General features: G+C 42.4%; 1 protein-coding gene across 4 annotated transcripts in view; it reads left to right on the top strand.

Annotated features, from left to right (window-relative positions):
• Positions 1-21,750, top strand: part of gpt (glutamic--pyruvic transaminase) — a 31,863-nt gene extending 10,113 nt beyond the window's left edge. For all 4 annotated transcript variants that reach the window (XM_079488780.1, XM_079488782.1, XM_079488781.1 and 1 more), the window contains 10 exons: positions 5,569-5,658; positions 6,354-6,462; positions 7,798-7,931; positions 9,060-9,303; positions 12,495-12,574; positions 13,708-13,844; positions 15,401-15,575; positions 16,038-16,193; positions 18,348-18,460; positions 21,618-21,750. In XM_079488780.1, coding sequence (XP_079344906.1) covers positions 5,569-5,658; positions 6,354-6,462; positions 7,798-7,931; positions 9,060-9,303; positions 12,495-12,574; positions 13,708-13,844; positions 15,401-15,575; positions 16,038-16,193; positions 18,348-18,460; positions 21,618-21,708 — 1,329 coding nt within the window. In that variant the 3' untranslated portion in view covers positions 21,709-21,750. The remainder of the gene's footprint in view (positions 1-5,568; positions 5,659-6,353; positions 6,463-7,797; positions 7,932-9,059; positions 9,304-12,494; positions 12,575-13,707; positions 13,845-15,400; positions 15,576-16,037; positions 16,194-18,347; positions 18,461-21,617) is intronic.
• Positions 21,751-26,352: the final 4,602 nt, after the last annotated feature.

The raw sequence follows: 26,352 nt of genomic DNA, 5'->3' as shown, positions 1-26,352 counted from the left end.
TGTTGTACCTTTGAATACACATGTTGACAGTCTCTGTAGTAAACTAAAGCAAAGACTGCACTTCCTTCGGCGTCTCAGGGTTCATGGTGTTGACCAAAGATTTATGTTAGTGTTCTATCGAGCAGTCTTGGAAAGCCTGGTCAGGTTTGGCATCACAGTTTGGTTCGGTAATCTCTCAGTGCAACTGAGGTCCAAATTGTTCAGATTGGTGCATGCAGACTGCAGGGGAGATCATAGAGGTAAGACAACTCCCCTCTCTGCAGTCTATTTATGAGCAGGCTACATTAAAACAGGCTAAAAAAATCGTCAATGATGTTACCCATGTTTTAAATGGCGAGTTTGTACTTCTGCCCTCTGGGAGAAGATACAAAGAACCAAAGTGGAAGTACATCAGATTTAAAAAATCGTTTGTACCAGCATCAACTAAGATGTTGAACGAGGCTCTGAAACAGAGGTAACTGTGTGAGGTTAGATTATCCACATCATGTGTGCAATTGTGTAATGTTGTGTCTTCCTCTGTAATGTATTTTTGTTTGTCATTGATGTTTTATGTGTGGCTGTAGCTGGGGTGAAAGCCCAAGACAAATTTCCCTTGTGGACAATAAAGTTTACCTTGACCTTGACCTTGACAACAAACGTAATCGATTAATAACCAAACTCAATAAGCCACCTGAATAATACAACATTACGAAATGTGATTGCACAATTATATTGTTGTTAAATCCAGCCCTTGGACTGTAGTGTTTAGTAGGCCTAATAAATCAGGTCATAACAAAGCAATGTTTAATCTGCATTATTGTTCACCGAGCATAACCTGTCTGGTGGAAACTGGAATTACAATATCGGTATATAACATATGACCAATGGAGAAATAGGTTATCTGTTATCAGCCAATATCGTGCACCGGCGATAAGCTCTGAATCTGGTTTCTTATGACAACTATTTGTCAGCATTTAACACACCAACCAAGATGTCCCAGCCGTAAGACGATGCCACATTTGAATGCTTCTCATTTACTCGTGTTTATGAGTGAAGTCCACACCAATCACATTGTGTACTAAAGGTTGTACAGTGGCTGCCTTTGTTCTGTGCTAATGAGCAGCTTAGTGATGAATGGAAATGCTCCCAAGTCTAACCATGGGGGATGGAATGATTGGACAACTTCTGTCACATAATGTTTACTGTTTGCAATGTTTTTTCAAATGTGTTAAAACTTTGAACATTGAAAGATCAAACTTCTAAAGATGAATGATGCTAGAATTACACATTTACACATTTCCATATAAAGCAATGAAATAATTCTGTTTGAAGGGATCAGTTTTATCACTTTTTTTCTAATTTGCATGCAAAATTACACTGTAAAAGTGTAGAAAATAGGTTCCATTTGTACATTCTCAGAGTTTAATGTACACTTTAGCTTTTAAACCTTCGTCTCAATATGACGAGAAGCAGTGTTGGAAGGTCAAGGGCATAAGCCATGATATTGAGTGCTGGCCAAGCATCCCAGTCACTATTTAGGCTACAACAAGAGCATCCACTTTCACAGTGATTATTGTTAGGTTTTCTTTTAGTCTTTATCAGCGTAAATGTACATTCTGTAAAGGCACAAGCCTTCGAGAAAGTTCTCAGGGTCAGAGCGAGGCTTGGTTTTGTTCTGTACAAAACAGCTTGCTATAATAGGGTCCCCTCAGCATGAACGGGAGGAACCCTGCACCAAGGGATGTGATAGGGTGTGGTGGAGAGACACCTCTGCTGTGTGGCCAATGAGGGAGCAGGAGATTAATTTCTGAGGACTGGATTGGACAGGACAGGACCTCGCCCCTATAGCTAGAACAAACAGAGATGCTGCTGTGAATGTTGTATTACCGAGTCACCGTTTGTTACTCTTGTGGCCTGTCATGTCACTGTCACATTGTTTTAGAACATCTGGTGTGTGTGTGTGTGTGTGCGCATGTGTGCTCTCATCCTGGTCGAAACATCTGTATTAGTTCTGTCTGCGTGTGACTGCATTGTTGTCTCCACAGTTGAATTGCTTAACATCTTTTTTTGCTGGACTAGGAAGAAGTAACACAGCGTGACAGCGAATTCTCCGAATTCCTTTTTCTCTAAACCAGCACTTTTCCATCTGCCTTGACACATTCAGTTCCCCCATGCTCTGCTGTTGTAAATCATCATCATCATTTTCCCCCAGCTGTAATCTGAGGTCACTATGAGTTAGAGGTTAGAAGAAGAAGTCACTCCGTGAAGTATGTTAGTGTGTCTGTGTATTCTAGACGATTAGTGAGAAGGTAGATTATGGGCAAGCTCTTTGGACACTTTTGGAGTGATTTGCTTTCCGTGAAATACTCAGGCAATTACATCGCCTTATAAGTACTTTTATTTAGAGCGGAATCATTTGTGTATGTCTTTTGAAAAGTAATTTCGCTCGGTAACAGAATGTGCAATACTTGGTTGGTTATGGCCCGGCTCTTGGCTCATCTAAAACTTTATTACCTAAAATAATAAAAGGTATCAATAAATTAATGTGGTGCAATAGTAATAGAGACTGGATAAGTGGAAGGTATGGTGGGAAGTCTGTATAATGTACAACAAAATCAACCACAAATGCAGCATTAAGTTACTCAAAATGGGTGAATGGAGGAGAAGAGCAATTCTATTCTGCTGGCTGAAGACCGCTTATATTATGAAAGGCCAGGGACGGCAGGGAGCCCAGGAGACTCATTAAAGGTGCCTTAAATTAGAAGGATTTATGTCTCTCCCTCTGGGATGCCTTTTTTCCCCTCCTCTTTCTAAATCATGACAATTTTCTGAAATGCCTATGTTTCTATATCAGTGGTGCTCAATATTTCATGTCAAGGACCCCAAACAATATCTGCATTTGGCCGCCGACCCCCATCTGAAAATATGTTTAAAAAAATAGCAGACCTACAAGCTCGTGCCGCGCTATGAGCTTGTAGATCTGCTATTTTTCAATAGCTAAAGTATAACATAATGCTTGAAACACCAAAATGGGTTCCCGCCCAAAATGGGTTAATAAAACTGCAGTTTCCAAATTACGAAGCAGTTTCCAAATGACAAACAAGCTAGTCTGTTTATGAATTAAACAGCACTAGCCCTTACCCGTTGTGAAATACTTGCGCCCTGGGTGCGTTTTCGCATTTTTAATTCACTAATAAATTAATTATCAATTTATAATTTGTTAAATTGGAAAAAGGGCTTCGTTAAGACCTCCATATTATTATGGTCAATGCCTGTGTGAAAAGTGGGAGTGATTGGTGCAGGCAGTGAGGAGCTATGGCAGTCACAGTGACATTCAGACAGACATTGTCAGAATTATAGTATGATGATGATGATGATTATAGTATGATGATGATGTCATACAAATGTTTTTTTTGAGTAGTGACTCCTACGACTGGCTTTGTTAGTTTACGTGTCTGTCTGTCTGTCTGTGCTCAAAAAATGAGCATGGTTCATACGGTCACCCAGTTCACCCGGGTGTGATTTCATTACGTCAGACATTACGTCAGATCAGAGCTGATATATAAGACCTTACACCACTCAGTTCACACGGGTGTGATTTTTTATAAAATACATCGATAACAGCCATTTTAATTAGTCCACCTTACAGAGTAATTTTAATCAAAGGACCATCTTTTATCCAATCTAAACTATTCCTTATTGGACACTATCCAATAGCGGGATGTCTGTGGGATGCCAAACAATGATTGACTTGTGCCTGTGCATTGGTCAGAGAGACTGTCACATGTCTGGAATACTGTGTCCAGACAGAGGTCATTCAGCATGGAGTAAAAATAGATAATTCCAGAACGACTTCAGATCTCTAACCCTCTTCGGACATGCAACACATCCATCATGTTCACGCTGAAGTTGCATACCGGTATTATACATAATTGGGACATGTAATGTCATAAATGATAAAACTATATTCTGCGTGTATGATAAAGCAGTTTTTGTGTGAATAAAATGTTATTTTGTCCAATCTGTATGGTGGAGTATATTAATACAATATAATTTACCTTTATACAATTTGGGGTGGTTATATTTGGTCTCCCTGCTCTTCTATTGAGACATTTAGATCTTTGACCTTTGAACCTTTGACACGACCCCGTTTATGGTTTGAGACCAATTTTGAACCTGTGTCAAAACTCAATGTCTGCCTTCAGCAAGTAAAGCAGGCACTATTAGCTCAGTGGTAAGAATTTGGGGTAGAACAGGAAAGTTACATAGTGTAGCTTTAATTTACATATTTTATTAGTTGACCCCAGGGGTCTGATGGATTTATAATTAAGATAAAACCCATTAGTTGCATATAAAATGCAGAAGGGACAATTAATGTTTCCCCAAGATATAAAGGACTGTATGATACTGAATTACTGAGCTACACAGGGCTATAACTATAAAAAAAATACTTCTAAGAAAGTATTTAAAAGTACGGAGGAATACTCAGCACCACAACTAGGCAGAGAGCCTATGACCAAGTTAACAATTAGCTTTAACAGGATTACTTTAAGCAGGAAATACTCTTTTAGAAAAATACCTTTAGTAGTCAATTAAAAAGATGAGTCCACCAGAAGAATGATTGTCGAGTCAGAACAATTATGGTTTAGTTAATTCATTTTCAGATCAGAGAGACAGAACAGATCCACAGACAGCCAAATTACAAAAAAACTCTCACCCTGTGCGACAAACTGCACAGGGTTCTCTCTGACGAACAATTCATTTCAAAGGCATTAATACTGTAGAATACGTATTGTTGATACACATTTCATTGGCTGAATAGACAGTTAATTTCCACTATGCCACGCTGGCACTGCTCATTGGACCAGCACATAGCTGATGAGACTGATATCGGGACAGCTTCCTTAATTCCGTCATGGAGGGCATAAACCGGGAAAGCACTGAGGCTGGCGTTGCTATGGCAACCTGAAGATAACATTTCTTCCCGGCTAGCTGTGAACTCTTACCAGAGAGAAATACTCCCTGAGCCGCTATCTCTTTTCTCACTAGGCATCAAGGTCAAATACATGCAGTGTTTATCCAAATAGACCTCTCAATATGCCAGTTAACTTTTGTCTGGAGACAGACAGTGAAACTTAACTTGGCGTCAGGCAATCCATAATATAATATGATATAATAATATAGGGCTGAGATGATTAGGCCTGTGGAGGGTGACATGACATAAATAGGACAAGGAGAACAGCCCAGAGTAAACAGGCAGTAGGCTGATGATAAAACTGATGGTCAAAGGGCAAGATGAACACGGTCTGGGCCAAAAGGAAACATATTGACACCAGTCCACAAAAATACCAAAGTAACAGATCTACCAGATCTATCAGGGTCTATACTAGACCCCCTCATTTTTCCTCTCTACACCAAATCTCTTCACCAAAAATAACCAATCTACAACCTCACGTCGCAAAGCAATGCATTTCCGCTGCATGTACTGCAGGGTTCATGACGTGGTGAAAATGCTGTTGTTTTCCATTTCCATTTACTTTGTTTCTGCACTTTTCCCACGCCAATCTGTTCTCTGTTTCTGTCCTGCAGGGAGTGAAGAAACCTTTCGATGAAGTCATCAAGGCCAACATCGGCGATGCCCACGCCATGGGCCAGCAGCCAATCACTTTCTTCCGTCAGGTCTGTACTGCTAATCTTTCCCAGAATCGTTTCCCAGACGTTTGTCGCCAGCTCAGTAGGTCTGTACCTACTGTAAGCCTCCTGTTCCCACAGTAAAATCCTCAGTGTTCATTTAATCCATTTTGGGCGGGAACCCCGTTTAGTTTTATGTTATACTTTAGTTATTGAAAAATAGCAGATCTACAAGCTCATAGCGCGGCACCGAGTGCCGCGCTACAAGCTTGTAGGTCTGCTATTTTCGAAAAATCGTGAAAATGCAAATCTTTGAATATATATTATTTCGGAGCCAACGTTTTTACTCAAATATTTGCTTCTGGGGCGTCCCTGGTACAACATATTTTCAGTTGGGGGTCGGCATCCAATTACATTAATGTTTGGGGGTCCTTGACATGACAATGTTTGAAAACGACTGACATAGAAACATGGGTTTTTCATAAAACCGTCAGGATTTAGAAGACATTTGTAGAATCATTCCCAGGTCAAAATGGGTTAACACAGGATTTCTACTGTGCATTATCTAAATATACAGTAGGGCCTTTGTTCCGTTTTCATTCTTCTGTGGAAGCTTTTCTTCTCTGCTGTAGATAAAAGTGCCATCAATCAGTATCTCCTGCGCGCTGCAGATTCTAGGTTCCTAAACGTGGCTCCTTCCGTCTCCTGTGTCTCTATCTCTTTTATTATCTTCCCTCCTCCAGGTCCTGGCACTCTGCTCTTACCCGGAGCTCTTAAATGACAACACATTCCCAGAGGACGCCAAAAGTAGAGCAAGGCGCATCCTGCAGTCTTGTGGAGGAAGCAGTATGGGTGCGTAATTATGCATGTGTGAGCGCGTTTTGGAGGGTCACACTCGCGTCCCCGTTTTCACTACCCAGTTTCGCACCAGTGAGGCGAGGGAGGGGCTAGCCCACACCGTGCCCGCCGCAGTCAGCGCACACAGAAGTCAAGGCAGACGGCTGTGGAACGTGAACTTGTGAAGCACGTGTTGAAAGAAACGACACAAATCGAAACTTCGGTGAAAACAGAAGCCCAACACAAGGATAAAGGAAACATTCAGTCCAAATGTCCATTTTGCTAATTCACAACAACTACTACTACTACTTTCGTGTAGTAGTGTTGAAACTTTGAATTTCTCTAACTATTAAATAATATAGCCTTTCCATAGGAGTATCTTTTTATATTTGTCCAAGAAGAATACAGGCAGTAGCATATTAAGTTAAACATTAACTAAAACATTATAGTGGCTATAGGCTATTATGGGGAATGTACACTAACTCGTTTACCTCAGAGAATGTTTCCATTCTGAATACAACCATAAAATGGTCTAATCTAATGGAATAAATTGATGATCAAATGCAGGAGTTTTGAGCCGCCCCTCCCTCCCCCTACGGGGTAGTAAAAACGAGGACGCGTCACACTCCTAGCCAAACCCAAGTTGTGCTGTGCATTTTGCACCTGTGCTTTGCAGGCTTGCTGAGCGCTACAGGGACTGGGGATGAGTTATGTCTTCTTAGAGGCCCCCCCACACTCTACCACCACCATGAGTTACAATGGATATTTCATTGTGTTTGGGATAATGAAGAAAATAAGCTGCGTACAAACAAAGGCTTATGATATTATTGGCAAAATAATCTACTCAAATCAACACACCTTTTATGCATTTTTGAACCACACAGGCAATTATTCCAAGTAAATAAAAAAAGCTGCTTATTAGTGCTTAAAAATCCACAGTTCTCTCCTGCGTCATCAGTGCCCATACCCTAGGTGGGGTTGGTTGGAATAACGCTACGTGTTCCTTCCACACGCTACGGCCAACTCCCCCTGTCAGGTGAAAAGAAGAGGCTTGGACTCCTCATGCATTGAAGGAAACATGAGATCAGTCCGTTGCTCTCCCCAGGTTGGCAGAGGGAGTGTAGCGCCCAGGATTACACTAGTCTTATAGTCTTAAGACCACAGACCTTGAAAACTGATGTGACAATTAAGATAATTCTGATTCTTATTCTCTGCATACTTAAAAGCATTGAGGGAACTCATTGTGAACTCACTTGCGGGGGTTTAGGATGACTACAAACTGTAGCCCTTTAATATGAGTAAGTGACATGTCCTAATCTCTGCAAATATCTCCCTCTTGCCTCCCTTCAGGTGCCTACAGTGCCAGTCAGGGCATAGACTGTGTGCGTCAGGATGTGGCCGGCTACATCGAGCGCCGGGACGGCGGCATTCCCTGTGATCCGGACAACATCTACCTCACCACAGGGGCTAGCGATGGCATTGTGGTACAAAAACAAAAAGCTCTTTCATTTGAAACTATATTTGAGTTTATGTCCTATTTCGTTTGAAAGGCAGTTTGATATGTGATCCATTTAGGGGTGCATACGTTGGTTAGACATACGAACAGTCAGGCAGCCATTAGTCCCGACAACACCGTCGCTCCCGCCACGCGTGGCCGGTTACAACTAACCCGTGGCTGGTTAGAACTCACCCGTGGCAGGTTAAAACTAACCTGTGGGTCCCGACATGCGTGGCAGGTTAAAACTAACCGGTGGCTCCCGACATGCGTGGCAGGTTAAAACTAACCTGTGGCAGATTAAAACTAACCCGTGGCAGGTTAAAACTAACCTGTGGCTCCCGACATGTGTGGCAGGTTAAAACTAACCTGTGGCAGATTAAAACTAACCCGTGGCAGGTTAAAACTAACCCGTGGCAGATTAAAACTAACCTGTGGCTCCCGACATGCGTGGCAGGTTAAAACTAACCCGTGGCTCCCGACATGCGTGGCAGGTTAAAACTAACCCGTGGCAGGTTAAAACTAACCCGTGGCAGATTAAAACTAACCCGTGGCAGGTTAAAACTAACCCGTGGCAGGTTAAAACTAACCTGTGGCAGGTTAAAACTAACCTGTGGCTCCCGACATGCATGGCAGGTTAAAACTAACCTGTGGCTCCCGACATGCGTGGCAGGTTAAAACTAACCTGTGGCTCCCGGCATGCGTGGCAGGTTAAAACTAACCCGTGGCAGGTTAAAACTAACCTGTGGCAGGTTAAAACTAACCTGTGGCTCCCGACATGCATGGCAGGTTAAAACTAACCTGTGGCTCCCGACATGCGTGGCAGGTTAAAACTAACCTGTGGCTCCCGGCATGCGTGGCAGGTTAAAACTAACCCGTGGCAGGTTAAAACTAACCTGTGGCTTCCTGTGAGGTTAGGTTTAGGGTTCGGTTTTGGGTAGGATGTCAGACTAATGCCTGTCGGACTGCTAGTACGTCGGACCAAACACATGCATGCACCCATGAATCTACGCTAGTATACCTTGTATACTTGTATTATTTACGGGGTTTATTGACTTAAATCATATCGTGAAAAGGATTACCACTCATTTCCGGTTCCCCTGTCTGTCTCTCTCAGACCATGCTAAAGCTACTGGTGTGCGGAGAGGGCGCCACGCGCACAGGTGTGATGATCTCCATCCCCCAGTACCCGCTGTACTCGGCCGCCCTGGCCGAGCTGGGCGCCGTGCAGATCAACTACTACCTGAACGAGGAGACGTGCTGGAGCATGGACATCGACGAGCTGCAGCGCTCCCTGGAGGAGGCCAGACGCCACTGCAACCCACGGGCTATCTGCATCATCAACCCTGGGAACCCCACCGGTAAGCCTGGTCATCGTGTCACCGTATCAGTGGTGGAAAAATAACTAGGTACGTTTACTGTACTTCTGTACAATTTGGAGGTGTTTGTACTTTACTTGAGTATTTCCAAATCCCAGTACTATTACTTCTACTTGTACTCCACTACAATTATTTGAAAGACCCATTAACCACGCCAGCCTATATACATTTCAAGCCATTTGAAAATAGCCGATCTACAAGTTCACAATGGGTCGCATTGGGACGCATTGTGAACTTGTAGGTCGGCTATTTTCAAAAGATATTTACATATTTTTAACTTGTGAAATGGGACCTTCTGCAATACGAGTACTTTTTCTTTTAGTACTTTAAGTACATTTTGATGCTGATACTTTTGTACTTTGACTTGAGTACATTTTCCACCACTGCACCTTATTGTCTCAAGTGTATCACTTCTATTTCTTAAACTAATTAAAGGGCCTTGCCAAGGGTCTTGCATATTTAGACTACTGACTACGTCCTGACCATCTTTACAAAGCATACTGCGGTTCGAGGGTGTTTTAGTTTTCATTTAGTTTAGCTTTACTTATTTTGACAGTAATATGTTTGTAAGTTTCCTCCCCACATTATGTTTCTACATGCCCTTAGCCTGAATGTGCGGGTAGGTAGGTTTCACCTGAAAGATCTGTTTTTCTGCACTGAGCTGAGACGGTGCATTATTTATGTTTACCACCGAAAACCCTGTATACATATATATATATATATATATATATATATACATATATATATATATATATATATATATATATATATATATATATATATACCCTACGAGAGGAAGGATGCATTCAATCACAGTAACAACAACATCTAACGGTTTACTTTAGCATGTTTCTTAAGGCGTGGTCAGCTGTCCTCCGTAAATGTATTTCCCATCTGTACTTTTGTTTTGATCATTTCATAATATCCTTGAAAGATCTGTGCAGTTTTGTTTTGAGTCACTTTCATTTTCTAACTCTCCTTAATGGGGCAAGAGCAGCTCCGGAGGCGTTGTATACTGTTACTGTATGTCGTAATAATGTTGTAATGTATTACGGTATTCATTGTTGTTCATCACTGCCCCTGCAGTGATTATTTCGATTTCTTTGGATTCTATTTCTTTCGGTATGATATGAAAACTAGAAGAAGTGCCCTTCTGGGCACAGGTCTCCACCAGGAGGATAGGACTGTGTGAGATGTTTGGCAAAATGTTTAGGAGTAATATAAACATGTTTGCCTTTGATGGCAATTGGATGATTTGAGGCATTTTGTTCCAAAAATGTGTTTTGCAAAAATAAACCTGTTGGTGGCGCTATAACAGGCCAATGTGAAAAGGGTGGGATATATTCCTCAGCCTAGTAAGAAAATGTGTGAAAGATTTCACGTAAATTGCATGCTGCGTTCATGATTTGAGGCTTTTGTTCAAAACGGGGCAATCTTGCAAACTGTGAAAGCCAATTATAGCCAATTAGGATGGAATATGAAATATCGGACAGATCCGACTTGAGCACATGACCATAGAGATACTGTGTAACGATTTGTGAGATTTTTGGACAGAATCTGGAGGAGTAATATCAAAAAAGGTGTTTTACAAAAGTCGGCCTCCTGGTGGCGCTATAAAAGGCAGATGCGGAAAATGTGGGGCAGAGGTTCATCGTTGCCATCCAGGGAGTGTGTGTGCAAAGTTTGGCATCGACCGGGTTAACGGTGCCGGAGATTAGCTGTACACAGACGGACGGAAGGACACACACACACACACACACGGACGGAGTGCAAAACATACTCTCTCCCCATGCCTTCGGCCTGGTGGAGACAATAACTTGCAGAGGCATGAAACTTACGTGACATAGAAAACCCCACACACTAAATATTGGTAAATGTGGTAATCATTTCTCCAAGTTTTGTTATTGTTATTATAGTGTAACCACAAGGCCAGCTCAGTGTAGCCTGGCTAATAAGCCAGACTCAAATCACACTGTCGTGTGGTATTTGAGTCTGGAGATGCTGTGTATGGATCTTGTTTCCGGGGGGCGGGTTCAAACATTTTCTCTTTGATGCAATTGGTCAGAGCTACTGTCAGTCAAAGGTCTCAAGCATTGAACGTCACTGTACCAAAGCCCGCCCATATTGCATACCATGTCCCCATTGGCCACACCAGTTCTCTGGTGTAGGAAATGGGCGTACAATTGAGCCTCTCCAGACCGTAATCCGCCGGCAGGCAATTTATTTTTTTGCCAACGGCTGATTCGGTCTGGCTTATTAGCCAGGCTAAGCTCAGTGGCCTTGTGGTTAGAGTGTCCGCCCTGAGACTGGGAGGTCGGGGTTCGATCCCCGGTCGGGTCATACCAAAGACTCTAAAAAATGGGACCCAGTGCCTCCCTGCTTGACACTCAGCATCAAGGGTTGGATTGGGGGTAAGTCCCTGCGTCATACTAGTGTCATGTCCAGGGGGTGTACTTGTACATCAAGCTGCCTCACGCTACAGAAACAGGAGATAGGCTCCTGCCCCTATGGGCCTCATGGCTCGGCAAGGCTACTTACTTACTTATTATAGTGTTAGTTTAATGTATTTTATAGCACACTGACTCATTTCAAATGTCTTGCCTAAAGTAGTCCCTGACTGTGTGGGGTTGTTTTGCTCATTAGGAAAGGTTATGTTTATTTTCATTCACTTTGGCTTGTCCAAAGATATGGTTTTCTGTCTGGGGTTTAACTTCTGTGTAACAAATGTGTTTCAGTCAGCTCATCTGTCCTCTGTAAATATAATTTCCTTCCGTAGTTCATTTTGATACTCAATTAAAGAGGCCCTTTCATTTTCTGTCCTTGAGCCTGGAATTTGATAGTTTCATAATATCCAAATACAGATAATTCTGGGGGTCCTTGACATGAAAAAGGTTGAGCACCACTGACATAGAAACATAGGCTTTTCTGTAAACTTTTAGGATTTAGAAGACAGTTCTTTAGAATCGGCCTCGAGTCTAAATGGGTTACAGGTGGCACAATTTCTGTCTACTCACTCTGCGTCTCATCGATGGGATGTGGACAGTTCAGAAACATGGCCTACCAGTGTCATCGTTGATGGTGATTTTCTCATGGAGCGCTGCAAAGGATTCATCCTGATTTATTTCACAGAACCTTTCGTGGTATAATGGAAGTATTTTCCCTTTATAACACAGGTCAAGTTCAGACCAGGGAATGCATTGAGGAAGTGATCCGATTTGCTGCAAAGGAGCGCCTCTTCCTAATGGCTGATGAGGTACGTTAAGCACTTTAATGCTGGCATCCCTATTTTGTGCATGTCACTATCTTGTCAAAAATAAAGAAAATTGCCAATCTACAAGCTCACTCGCAACATATTGCAATGCATTGTGAGCTTGTTGACGGTGTTGATTTCGTCGACTAAAACTATGACGAAAAATGTCCGTCGACTACCTTTTTTCACTGACAAACTAAATGGAAACTAAATGAAAACTATCTATGACGACTAAATATATTGACAATTTGGTCAACAAATATAAACTAAACTAAAATGTTAGGAAGGGGTCTAGTGGACAAGAGATCCAGTATAGGTCATTCTTGTCCTGATGAAGACCTTGTTGCTCGAAAATGTTGACAGTTGCCTTTTTGAGTGGTGTAAACCACTCCTACAACTGGCTTTGTTAGTGCAGAAAAAATTAGCATGGTTGCTATGTTCACCCTGTTCACCCGGGTGGGATTTCATTACCTGGCTTTGTTAGTCTGTGCAGAAAAAATGAGCATGGTTGCTATGTTCACCCTGTTCACCCGGGTGTGATTTCATTACGTCAGACATGATTTCATTACGTCAGACAGGCTATATAAGACCTTACACCACTCGGTTCACACAGGTGTGATTTTTTTAATTTAACTTTGAGTGCCCGGATCCTCTCTTTATCTATCTCTTTTTACATAGGTAATTTTACACTTGGTTGCATGCTGAAAATAGCCGATCTACAAGCTCACAACGCGTCGCAGTGCGACGCGTTGTGAGCTTGTAGATCAGCTATTTTCAGCAAGTGTAAAATCAGCCATTACAATGGCATCAAGGCCCGCCAAAATTAATTTTAGTCGACTAAATCAACTGTAGATTTAGTCGACTAAAATCTTATGATATTTAGTCGACTAAACTAGACCAACACTAAAACATTCTAGGTGACTAAATTAAGTTTCATTCCAAAGACTATGACTAAACTAAAATGTGCTGCCAAAAACAACACTGTTTGTAGATCAGCTATTTGTTGTCTGACAAAGTAGGGCTAATAATATGTGGTTTAACCATCAATAATGAGTAACATTGGGTTTTATTATCCACTACACTGCTTTACAGCATGTTACTACTGTGTTTGCAACTCATCTTCTCCTGTCACTCAGGTGTACCAGGATAATGTGTATGCTGACGGTTGCCAGTTCCACTCCTTTAAGAAGGTACTGTTTGAGATGGGACCCGAATACTCGGATACAGTGGAACTGGCATCCTTCCACTCCACCTCGAAATGTTACATGGGAGAGTAAGTCACCTTTCTTTAAGGCGGGAACTCCATTTGGTGTTTTAAATAATGTGTTATACTTTAGCTATCGAAAAATAGCAGATCTACAAGCTCATAGCGCGGCACCAAGTGCCGCGCTACGAGCTGGTAGGTCTGCTATTTTTGAAAAATCGTGAAAATGTGGCGCAAATCTTTGAATGTATATTCTTTCAGAGTTTTTAACTCAAATATTTGCGGAGTCCCTGGAACAACATATTTTCAGATGTGGGTCCGCGGTCAAATACATATAATTTCCGGGGTCCTTGACATGAAATAGTTTGAGAATCACTGGCATAGAAACATGGGTTTTTCAGAAAACTGTCAGGATTTAGAAGGCATTTATAGAATCACCCTCAGGTCTAAATGGGTTAACAGTCATCAAACTACCGTCAAACAGTAGTTGCGCTGCACATACAGTATATTTAATGCTGATTACTGCATGTTAATAATACGACTTTGGATGGAGGACTTTATGGCAGTGGTTCTCAAATGGGGTCCGGGAACGACCAGTCCATTGGTTGATAATATAGCACCAAAATCATTAGCCAAGCTATCAAAATCAGTTTGACCACTTTTAATTTACAAGCTCACAAAGGTAAGGCATCACGATTCTCGATGCAATGTGTTGTGAGCTTGTAGATCTGCTTTTTTTTTTAACCACTAGGCTGTGGTTAAGGCACAGGTTCGATTCCCAAGCCCGACAAACATTGCTGCGTGCCACTCTCTCTCTCTCCCTGTTTCATGTGATGTCTAACTCAACTATACTATCTAAATAAAGGCACAACAGCCCCCAAAAAAGAAAATGTTTGGATATTATTATTTTTAACAGAAATGTTGTATTGGGGACCAAGGGCACAAAATCAAAACACTGCCCTTATATAACCTCTCCTTGTACACAACCCTCCCCTGTGCAGCTGTGCAGGTAACAGTTGAATCACCGATAGGAAAAAGTGGTTTTCAACATCTTGCTTGGTACTATTAACCCCATTTAGGCCTCACACCAGATTTTACTAAATGTCTTAAATCTAAATCATGACAGTTTTATGAAAAAATATCTATGTTTCTATGTCAGTGGTTCTCAAACCATTTCTTGTCAAGGACCCCCAGAATTATGTATTTGGCTGCCGAACCCCCATCTCAAAATATTTTGTTCCAAAGATTTGAGTTACAAATGTTCGCTTAAAAAAAAAGAAAATATATATATATATATATATATATATATATTCAAAGATTTTACATTTTTATTTTCACAATAGGTAACAAGAGTTACCTGATGAAGGTCGTTTAGACCAAAACGTTGTCATCTGAATACAACTACTGCTCTATAAGTGAAGACGGTGTGCGGGACCCTTTTCTATTATTTTCACAATTCAAAAATAGCATATCTGCTATTTTTCCAATAGCTAAAGTTTAAAATGATGCTTAAAGTGGTTAAAAGCTAAGGTGACACATATACGTGCTCAGGTCTAAATGGGTTAAGTACTTTGTTTGTTTGTGAGGAGTTCACTTCAGAGCGTCGTTTCCTTAATAACATCCAGGTGTGGATTCCGAGGGGGCTACATGGAGATTATCAACATGGACACTGAGGTGAAGGCCCAGTTGACCAAGCTGGTGTCGGTCCGTCTCTGTCCCCCCGTTCCTGGACAGGCCCTCATGGACCTGGTGGTCAACTCCCCTCAGCCTGGGGAACCCTCCTATGACAACTTCATGAAGGTTCATTCATTCACAATCCCCACAAATGCTTGTTGTCTATCTTGTTGTCTACTTTTTATCATGTGTTTTTTTTTTGGTAAATGTGTTTTTTTACCCCCGTAAATGAATGCTCTACTTTGCACAACCGTAGTGACATTTTAAAGTGGTCTTGTCTGTGGCTTTTATAAATATTTAAGCAGTGACACAGGTTATGTTTTCCCAGTTTTGGACACACAGGAGTTTCACCCAACAGCAACGATATGCTTGCAATTATTCTTCACAGATGCTCCTTTACAGCAGTGAGAGGCTTAAGTAATCGAGTCTGTTAAATCTGTTCAGCGGTGTTTAATTATCATCACTGCGGTTGTATCTTTATCACAGACTAACACTGTTCCTAACTCTTCTTTATTGCTTTCTCTTTCTCTGCGATGAACTTCCCTTTCTGTACGTCTTCTGTGCTCTTGTCTCTCTTGCCTTATCCAGGAGAGAACCGCCACCCTAAATGTCTTGGCAGAGAAGGCCCAGCTGACGCAGGAGATGCTAAACGCAGTGCCTGGGATCAGCTGTAGCCCTGTGCAGGGCGCCATGTACTCATTCCCCCGCATCACCATCCCCGAGAAGGCCATCAAGGAAGCCAAGGTCAGTCTCATGATACTCACCATGACTGTGAAAAATCAAGACTAAAGCCCTTCATCCTGTGGAGAGCTGGAGCATGACTGTTGGTCAACAGGTTTCACAGCAATCTGCCGTTTTAGATTGTGAGATATGTTGTGTTCAAGTGAAGATGTTAGTGTGAAGCTAGAGCCGTGGTTCTCAAACTCTTTATGTATTTGGCCACATGCCCCCATCTGAAAATATTTGTGCCATGATTAGAGGAAATTATTCCAGATTCACAAATACTCAGAGAAAATTTCACACACAGTGCACAAAGACCCGCACACCGTCTGCACTTGCAATACAAACTTTATTTAGGCAACGTTTTGGGTCAAAGACATCTGATTCTTCACAAATAAAATGTCAAACGTTTTTGAAAACAGCAGATATACAATCTCACTGATGAGCTATTTCTGAATAGCGAGAGTGCAAACCGGGGTTAAAGTGGTTAAACGTATTTCGATATATATCTAAACATATTTTGCCGGGGGTCCCCTGGAACGCCCTCAAGGACCCCACTTTGAGAATCACTGTGCTAAAGGAATGGAAGGGGGGGGGTCACCAAAATCAATGAATAGGGTTCATTCTCCAGAGAGCATGAAGCTGCATAGCAAATCCCACGGCAGTCCAGCCAGTTGTTTTCGGCATGTCTTGTTTGGGACTAAGGCCTCTTTTAGACGGGGACGGTCTCCAGATAAAACGGCAAAGTCCCGTTGCGTTCTCATTTTTTATTGACCCTTTACACGAGGACGCACACTTTATGAAAACGCTATAATGTCGCTAGGTGGCGGTAACGGGCTGCCAAATAGACCAGCCACCCACGTACGAGAATTCACCGTTTTGCCTGTTTACACGGAGACCGGAGGAAACAGGGTTTTCAAAGATTTCCACTCTGGGAGGTGGGTTTAGTTTGTTGCGTTTTTACCTCCTGAAATCGCCGTTCTCGTCTAAAAGGACACCAGCAAACAATACTTTATTTTGCCGTTTCCTATGAACACCGTTCTCGTCTAAAGACGACCCCGCCTCGGTCATCAGTGCCCATACCCGAGGCGGGGTTGGCGAAAGGGCCTTTCTGTGTGGAGTTTGCATGTTCTCCCCATGTCCCTATAGGGTAGGTACCCTCACAAAAAAATGCAGTAATCCTGGTCTCTAAACTGCCTCCCCCTGGCCAGCCGGGGCGCCTGATGGAGGGGAAAGGAACTGGTTGGAATGTGTTCGTGGTCGTGAATGTGAACGTGTTCCTTCCACGCGCTACGTCCAACCAGGGAAACTCCCCCTGTCAGGTGTAAAAGAGTAACTTGGACACTCAGGCATGAAGGAAGCATGAGTTCAAGTCCGTTGCTCTCCCCATGTCCCCCATATATGGGGACTAGGTTGGTGGAGGGTGTGTAGAGCCCAGGATCACATTCGATAATTGACACAGGGGTGAAAAATGGGTCACAAATCGTGGGATAAAAATTCAAAAAAAAATAAAGACCACCTAAGTGGTGGAGGGACAGACCGACATTGCCATGATTAAGTACCTTAATATGAATGAAAGCTAATTAAATATCTGCAAATACTAGTGCAAGAATTACACTTTCAGGTCAGGGTTGTGCAAACCTTTCAGGCAAATGATATGAGATCTACTTTTTCCAAGGCTGCTGAGATCTACCTTCCCCAACGATCTCCACCTGCTGCTAATTAGAATAGTTTTTTTCCGAGGGTCTGTGTCAGCTGGAAAAGTCTTGTAAAATGATTTGTGGTTTGTCTGAACGTGTGTTTCCAATTCCCTTTCACTGCACAATTGTTGCTGATGAAACAAATATCTTTTCTATTCCACATGAAGGAATGAATGCTGACTTTAGTCTAATGGTGTCTGTTCTCAAACTCATTCTGGTTGGTAACACACCTGGACCTTTTGTGTTAAATCGGGGTACACACACATTCACAGTAAGAAACCTGAACGTGTTTGGATGGAGTATCATTGGGGATGATTTTGTCTGGGTTTTCAAATTGCTCTGCGATCGACCAAAGATCCCCTCATGGGATCAACTGGTCAATCTTAACGACCGACCCAGCTGTAGTTAAATAGAACCTCCAGTGCCATTGTGAGATCGTTCATGACATGTCTTTCCATGTTCTGTTCATTGTGTGCAGGCGCTGGGCCAGGCTCCAGACATGCTCTACTGTATGAGGATGCTAGAGGAGACTGGTATCTGCCTTGTCCCCGGGAGCGGCTTCGGCCAGAAGGATGGAACCTACCACTTCAGGTATTCATCATTTAGAGCAGTGGTTCCCAAACCTTTTCATGTCAAGGACCCTCAAATTGACACTAATTAGTGCGCGGACCCCCCCATTTGAAGAGATATTCCAGGGACCCCCTTAACCGTTTCCGTCCGTAGGACATCGCCACACTTCCTAGGGGTCCCAATCATCCGTCTCCCGCAAAATATGAACGCTTTTTGGATCATATATCGTATAAATTAAAACTATAGGAATGTAAGCTAGCAATGTAAAGCAAACTTTTTTGAGCGGATTGTTTCCGGGTCATGGGTTTCCGAGTAAAATCGGACAATGTCTTTCCGGCACCCCAGAGCTCCTATTTTGAAGGACTTCCGGCACTGATTGTGTTTTAAGAGTTTTTTTTACAGCTCTAGCAGTAATTCTCAACCCGTTTGATTTCAAGGACCCCCAGTTTGACATGAATTAGGCTACGGACCCCCATTTAATGGTCCATTTGGTTTCATTTGTACACTCTTTGAGTTACAGACCCAATAAGGGTCCATTTGGTTCCTAACTATCATTTAGCTGGGGACCCCCTGGAACTCCCTCAAGGACCCCTGGGGGTCCCCGGACCACACTTTGGGAACCACTGATTTTATTCACAACCTGTGGGCTGGGTAGGATATTGCAAGTGGGCCCCCCAAATAAAATGATTGGCCAAAAGACTACGATTGTAATGATAATGTAACATTAATATTACAAAACGAATGTCAAAAAAACAACTGTCTTCATAATTATTTACTTAAAAACTTTCATTGTGTTACTGTTGATAAATGGTGCACTACTATCAGTGCCATTGATCCAAGCCAGAACACAATCAATTAAGTAATCATTAAAATAAACATGCTCTGTTGAACAACATTGAGGTGAGTGAGTTTGAGCAAGTGAGGTCATACAGTGTACTGTACACTATTGCAATCAAATCGGTGGGCCCACGTGCACTTTCGAGATTTTAACCCATTTATGCCTGACATCGAAATTAAAAAAAGATTCTTCTAAATCATGACAATTTTCTGAAAAACCTCATGTTTCTATAGCAGTGGTTCTCAAACGGTTTCATGTCAAGGACCCCCAAAAATGTATGTATTTGGCCGCTGACCCCCATCAGGAAAATATGTTGTTCCAGAAGCTAATATTTGAGTTAAAAACGTTGGCTCTGAAAGAATATATTGAAAGCTTTGCACTACATTTTCACGATTTTTCAAAAATAGCAGACCTACAAGCTCGTAGCGCGCCACTCGGTGGCGCGCTATGAGCTTGTAGATCTGCTATTTTTCAATAGCTAAATTATAACATAATGTTTGAAACACCAAAAGGGGTTCCTGCCCAAAATGGGTTAAAGTGGGCCCTAATCCAGAAAAGGATAGGAACCGCTGATTCAAAGCGTTACCACATGACGAGCATCAAAATCCCTCTCAGCACTGGTGTCAGCCTGTCTCACCGCATGGCTAACCCTCGGTGATGCACAGCGCTCAAAGTTCAACGAATATGAACTTGGATGTTTGTTCTGACCTTTCAGCCAATGATTTCACAAGGCCAGGTTTAATGATTATGATTTAAAAAATCTTTACTTCAAACTTGGGGACGTGTACTGATCTATTGGTTCCTGCAAAGGTGTTCTTTACTTTGAATCACTTAGGGACCAGTCGAAATTTCGGAAAACGGGGGCCTGGAAGAAAATAGGGGAGGGTGATGCCTTTTTAATTTTAGTCAGAGGGAGGGTGAGCTAATTTGATTTCGAGTCCAAGGGAGGGTAATCCAATTTTGATAATGAAATAGTCTGGGTTTTTATATATGCACGTTTTACTACAGCTTTTCTGAATTTAGTCGAACTTTAGCTAATGATACCCCTCTGTTGCTTTCACTTGGTACTTCCTAACAACATCCTCGCTGTTGGCAGTTTCTCTATGCGAGGCTACAGTTTGTCATTGTTCCTCCTATGTGTCAATCATTGTGACTGGCCTATCCTCGATCAGAGTACAGACAAGTCCGTTGTCTGTCTGTCTCAGTCCTAATCCTATCCACATCACTGGCCACTTTCTTCATACTGAGCAAGGTTTGACAAACGCTATTAATGAAAAAGTAGGCTATGCTACCAGGACGTTTTTTATTTTATTTTTTCGCTCGCGCGTGCCCTCTCTCTGTCTCTCTCTCGCCCCTCTCGTTTGTAATTCGGGAGCTGGCGAAAACGTCTGGGAACTGATTTATTCTGTCTTAATATTTTTTTTATCATGGATTGGCAATCTATGACATGCATGGATGTGCATTGCGCGTAAACACACCACTTCACACCTACTACACAACTTGACAAAGCTGCCTAGTGTCAATAGCATAATGGGCCTTTGTTGTGTGACCATCTAGTACCGAAACTATTGTTACATTAGTAACTCCCACAAGTTTTTATCAGCTTGGGTAGCGTTTGGAGTGGACCATGAGACGGTCTGCAGGATCGAATCTGTCCGCGGACAATTTATTTTCTCAGAAAAACGCTACTTCTACTGATGTTTTAAGTTAGGAATAAAGATTAGGGTTTTAGGCATAATGTTACTGAGGTATATGTCATGTTGGGGGAGGGTGCTTCATTTTTGTTCAATCACTTGGGGAGGGGACTGGATTTGTATTTTCATTCAGAGGGAGGGTGATGGTATTTTATATCAGGGCACATATACATTTCCTCCAGGGGCACAAGGACTATTAAAAGAGGACAGGAAGCGAAGACCGTACGGTGGACTCCATGTTGCTCCCTGGAAGGAAAGAAACATGCGCAATTGAGACCAAGGAAGCTGAACGCGGAAGTGTTGGCTGCATATAGCCCAATGCGCATGTTTCTTTCCTTCCAGGAAGCAACATGGAGTCCACCGTACGGTCTTCCCTTCCCGTCCTCTTTCAATAGTCCTTGCAGGGGCACCCCTAGTTAAACTTTGACCTGTCCCTTATTATGTGCAAGGTCCTTGCCTGGCCTTGCCTTGACGCTAGTCATGTGAAATGGGCCCTTTCCTCCTTCAGTTGACTGCATTACCCTTTTCGTCGTCATCATCAATGCAGTGCTTTGTCATCAAAGCATGTGATGCGTAAATGGTTACCAATTAACGCAGCTGTATATGATTACCCTGATCTTTGTCCCCCCCCCCCACCCCCATACAGGATGACCATCTTGCCACCAACAGAAAAGCTCAAGATCCTCCTGGACAAAGTGAAGGCGTTCCACCGGAGGTTCACAGAGCAGTATTCTTAAATCAATAGCGCTCATTCCTTCCTCTGAGCCCCCTGCAGAGGACCCCCCCCCCCAGACCAGTACAATCTGTCATATCCCATCAGAAAGAACACATCTTAGTGCCTTTGACACCACGGAACCCTGGGGGTCTCTAAAAAAAGAATGATGATGCACTTTAGCCACTACAAGATTCACATGTAGACATATATATATATATATATATATATATATATATACATGGACTGTACAAGACAAAAGAAAAACACTTGAGACTGGAAGAGATGAAGTTAAAAAGAAAAAAGAGCCCATGTGTAGTTCTTTGTAAAGGGACATAGAATTTTTGATACTGCATATGTGACTTGATAGACGTTTATCTGTGTCATTTCAATCGTGAAGTATGTTTGCCTAAGAAGGTTGTTTGTATTCGTTCCGTATGAGAGACGAGTGACCATGTCTGTGTTTCCACATAATTTACTCTTGGTTTTATGTCATTGCTGCCAACAATCTTTGACCAGGGCGACATGCAGGGAAGACCCTTGTACTGTATGTGATCATTAAGAGCTGATTTTATATTTTATGAATAAAAGTAAAGATATATTGTGTCTTATTGTCAATGAATCACCCAGATATTAGTGTGTACAATCTGTTGTGGTAGCATGGTTCACCACCAGGAGGCAGACATGCTGCGCAAACTTATTTCTTTGAACAGTGGCATGACTTCAACCCACCACTCAATATAAACATGCCCTTTTTGAGGAGCACTAGCCCCTCTTAAATAAATGGTGCATTTATATAGTGCCTTTATCCAAGGCATTTCACATAGATTGTGTGTTACATTCACACACCGATGCCGGAGGAAACCATGCAAGGCACCAACCTGCACATCGGGAGCAGTTAGGTGTTCAGAGTCTTGCTCAAGGACTTTGACACTAACTCTGGGGGAGCCCGGGTTCGAACTAGGAACCTTGCGGTTTCCATCCGGTCACTCTACCCCTGAACCACCGCCGCCCCATGTACATCTTTTGTCCCCACACCGTGTCTCATATTTGCCATTGACAATGAAGGGAAAATTTGCGTCATACTTACTGTATGTAGACGAGCAAATCGGCTAACCAATGGCATAAATTATGTTGTTCATTCAGATGTATAATGATAAGAGCGCCCCTCACTTCACACAGGTGTGATTTTATTAACTCGATGGACAATTTCTATGAATTCAGTGACATACCGGCATACTTGAGTATGTTTTTGTGGAATATGTAAGAAGAGAAAACAAGTAGCTTTGGGAACCACAGTTCCTGAGCCGCAATGGCAGCTTGGTGAACAAGTACACCCCTGGCCTGGACATGACCTTCCAGTGTCGGGGCAGATATACACTATAGTTTTTGAGTGGTGTAAACCACTCCTACAACTGGCTTTGTTAGTGTATGTGTCTGTTCGTACCATGAGCATGGTTGCTATGGTCACCCAGTTCACACGGGTGTGATTTCATTACGTCAGACATTACGTCAGACCACAGCTGATCCAGTCTATATAAGACCTTACACCACTCAGTTCACACGGGTGTGATTTTTTACTTAAATAAATCTATACATTTTTGAGTGGTGCAAACCACTCCAACAACCAGCTTTGTCTGTAACTATGTGTCTATGTGTCTATGTATGTGTGTACCTGTCCGTGCACAGGTGAGCATGGTTACCATGGTCACTGACATTACGTCAGACCACAGCTGATCAGGCTATATAAGACCTTGCACCACTCAGTTCACACGGGTGTGATCTTTATTTATAATATTGAGTAGGTCTATATGTAGAGAAGCAGCTCCAAGGAATAAATGACCCGTATAGCATATTTTCATCCTTCGTCCCATGATATAGTGACTAGTAGTAAATGTTCAGCTCAATGGCCTTTTGTGGTTACTGTTAAACTACTCCGTGTGGGACTGGGAAATGATTCATGGTGGAGCCCATAGCATAGACCCATTTATGGCTTTATGTTTTGCGAACGCCTACACTGTTGAAACTCACTTCTGAGGATTCAGATGACAGATTGACTTCTGCCTGACTGTTACTGTGGCTATAGCATATACTCCAGAGTTTGTAAGACATACAGTACCTTCATTTTTCTCTGTTTATGTGTATTGTATTGTACCGTCTTGTACGCAATTTCAGAGCACAAATGGGCAGATGGAATGATAAATAGTACTGAGGGACTGTGCACATGTAAGCATGTGCATGTTAAACAGAGAGGGAGAGAGAGACAGAGAGAGGAGGAGAAAGGAATAGTCCGGGGTTGTGGAGTGGGAAATTTGTGGGAAATTTGGTATATCTAAAATATTGTTTATATACATACATTCATGAATCCACTTGCTGACTGGATGTCGGTATTGAGCCATTTGTTTTATAGGGGCTTATATGTGACGATACCATTAACATCCTATATAAGGCAAATTCATTATGCTTTATGTAGCATGTGACGTGTCAAACTAGGGGGTTTTCATGATTCTGAATCCATTCCAAACATTCGTTTTGCACAAAGAAACACTCCTCGGGCATCACAAATATGATGAGGTCAGCACATTTAAGGCAAGTGGCTTGGCCATTTTAGTGTTTTTTGCGCAAAACTAATGCTTGGAATGGATTCAGAATCATGAAAACCCCCTAGTTTGACATGTCACATGCTACATAAAGCATAATGACATTTTGGAAATCTTGCCTTATATATGATGTTAATGGTATGGTAACATACTGTACATCCCCCTATCTAACTATAAATGCACCAAGTCTCTGTACGTCTGTAATCCACGTAACTCGGGAACCGTTCGCCGCACCTACTTCAAATTCGACACACGCGTTGCGCACCCCCACAGGGTGTCGAGTCGGTCGGACCCGCGGTTGTCCAGAACCGCCCCAAAAAGGCCTGGGCTCTGGACATGGCCCCTTGCCCAGTGTCCATATATGGAGCTGGCCTGTTCTGACATCATCATGACGTCTGCATAGACTCCATATTTGGGCATGTCTGAAAAAAGAACTCCATATATGGGCATAAAAGGAACACAGACATAATATCTGGGAGGGGCATTGCATGCATTTCCATCTTGCATCGTTCCAAGTAGGTCAGTGCCCAACAGGCACCGCTATAGAGCCTCCAACGGGCACCGCTCTAGTAAAAGCAAGTGGATTCATGAATGTATGTATAATAGACAATATTTTAGGCCAATAAAAATAAACTATATACCAAATTTCCCACTTTAATCCATTGAGACCTGGAACGCATCCATGTCACGTTAGCGTTTAACCACATTAACCATTAACCCATTTTGGGGCGGGAACCCCTTTTGGTGTTTTAAACATTGTTATAATTTAGCTATTGAAAAATAGCAGATCTACAAGCTCATAGCGCGCCACCAAGTGGCGCGCTATGAACTTGTAGGTCTGCTATTTTTGAAAAATCGTTAAAATGTGCCTCAAATCTTTCCGAAAATTTTCATGATTTAGAAAACCTTTTTTTTTTAATTTCGATGTCAGGCCTGAATGGGTTAAACAAAAAAAAAGCCCGTTGGCTGCCGGACTAGAAGCAAAACTGACAGACTTGAAGATTCCAGGATGACACGGCTGCCTATTAAAGTGCTTGTACCTTGAAGAGGTTATGTTCTCTCCTTCCCTGCTCCTCACAGCGGCTGTCAGCTTTAATTATCTTTGACAAAGGGGTTCCCGAATCCTAATTAAACCGTGCTTTGTCTCCACCGAAGCCCCTCAGCCATTCACTTTCTCAACATGACGTACTTCCATGTTACCGTCGCCTTCGCCTTAAATTAATTAGGTGCGCTTGTTTATTTCCCCCCCCTGTTTCAACCGAGGTCATCATTACTTAGGATGAGTTGAGGGACAGGTGTCCCAAGTGTAACTCCGGTTGTCTTAACCCGTTTTGACCTGAGATCAGATTCTAAAAATGTCTTCTACATCCTGACAGTTTTCTGAAAAAGCTATGTTTCTATGTCAGTGGTTCTTCGATTTTTCAAAAATAGCAGACCTACAAGCTCGTAGCGCGCCACTCGGTGGCGCGCTATGAGCTTGTAGATCTGCTATTTTTCAATAGCTAAAGCATAACATAATGCTAACACCAAAAGGGGTTCCCGCCCAAAATGGGTTGGATCTATTCTTATATAATCTTGAAAAGCAATTTCAGTATGCTATGATACACTGCAAAATAAAAAAGGAACAGTCAATAAAATGAACAGTATTGGGTTAATTATGCTTGTTTGCAACTGTGCATTCGTACTGCCTACATGTGGGAGGGCATGTGTGTGCACAAGTCCATGACTGCATGCAGACATGACTGCATGTGATTCGACAGATGTCCAGATTCTGGGCGGCATTTAGCAGACAAATGGAGCAATGTGGTGTCACCAAAAATGTCAAATTGGTCTCAAAGCCACACTGGGGGGGGGGGGGGGGGGGGGGGGGGTATCATACATCAGCCACTCACAACTCCAAATGAAACATTTTCAGCTCCATGGTCTCGTATCCCAAAGTCAATGGGAAATCACAATTTAAGATATATAACATAAAGGCTACACAACAGTCTGTGGCAACAGAGAATAACACATAAAAGATTCTTGAGTGTGGATATATGGCCAACGATTAATAAACTATTTAAATATAC

This window comes from Electrona antarctica, assembly GCF_951216825.1.
Source record: "Electrona antarctica genome assembly, chromosome: 19".
NCBI classification, from domain to species: Eukaryota; Metazoa; Chordata; class Actinopteri; order Myctophiformes; family Myctophidae; genus Electrona; species Electrona antarctica.
This window is presented reverse-complemented; position numbering and strand designations above follow the sequence as displayed.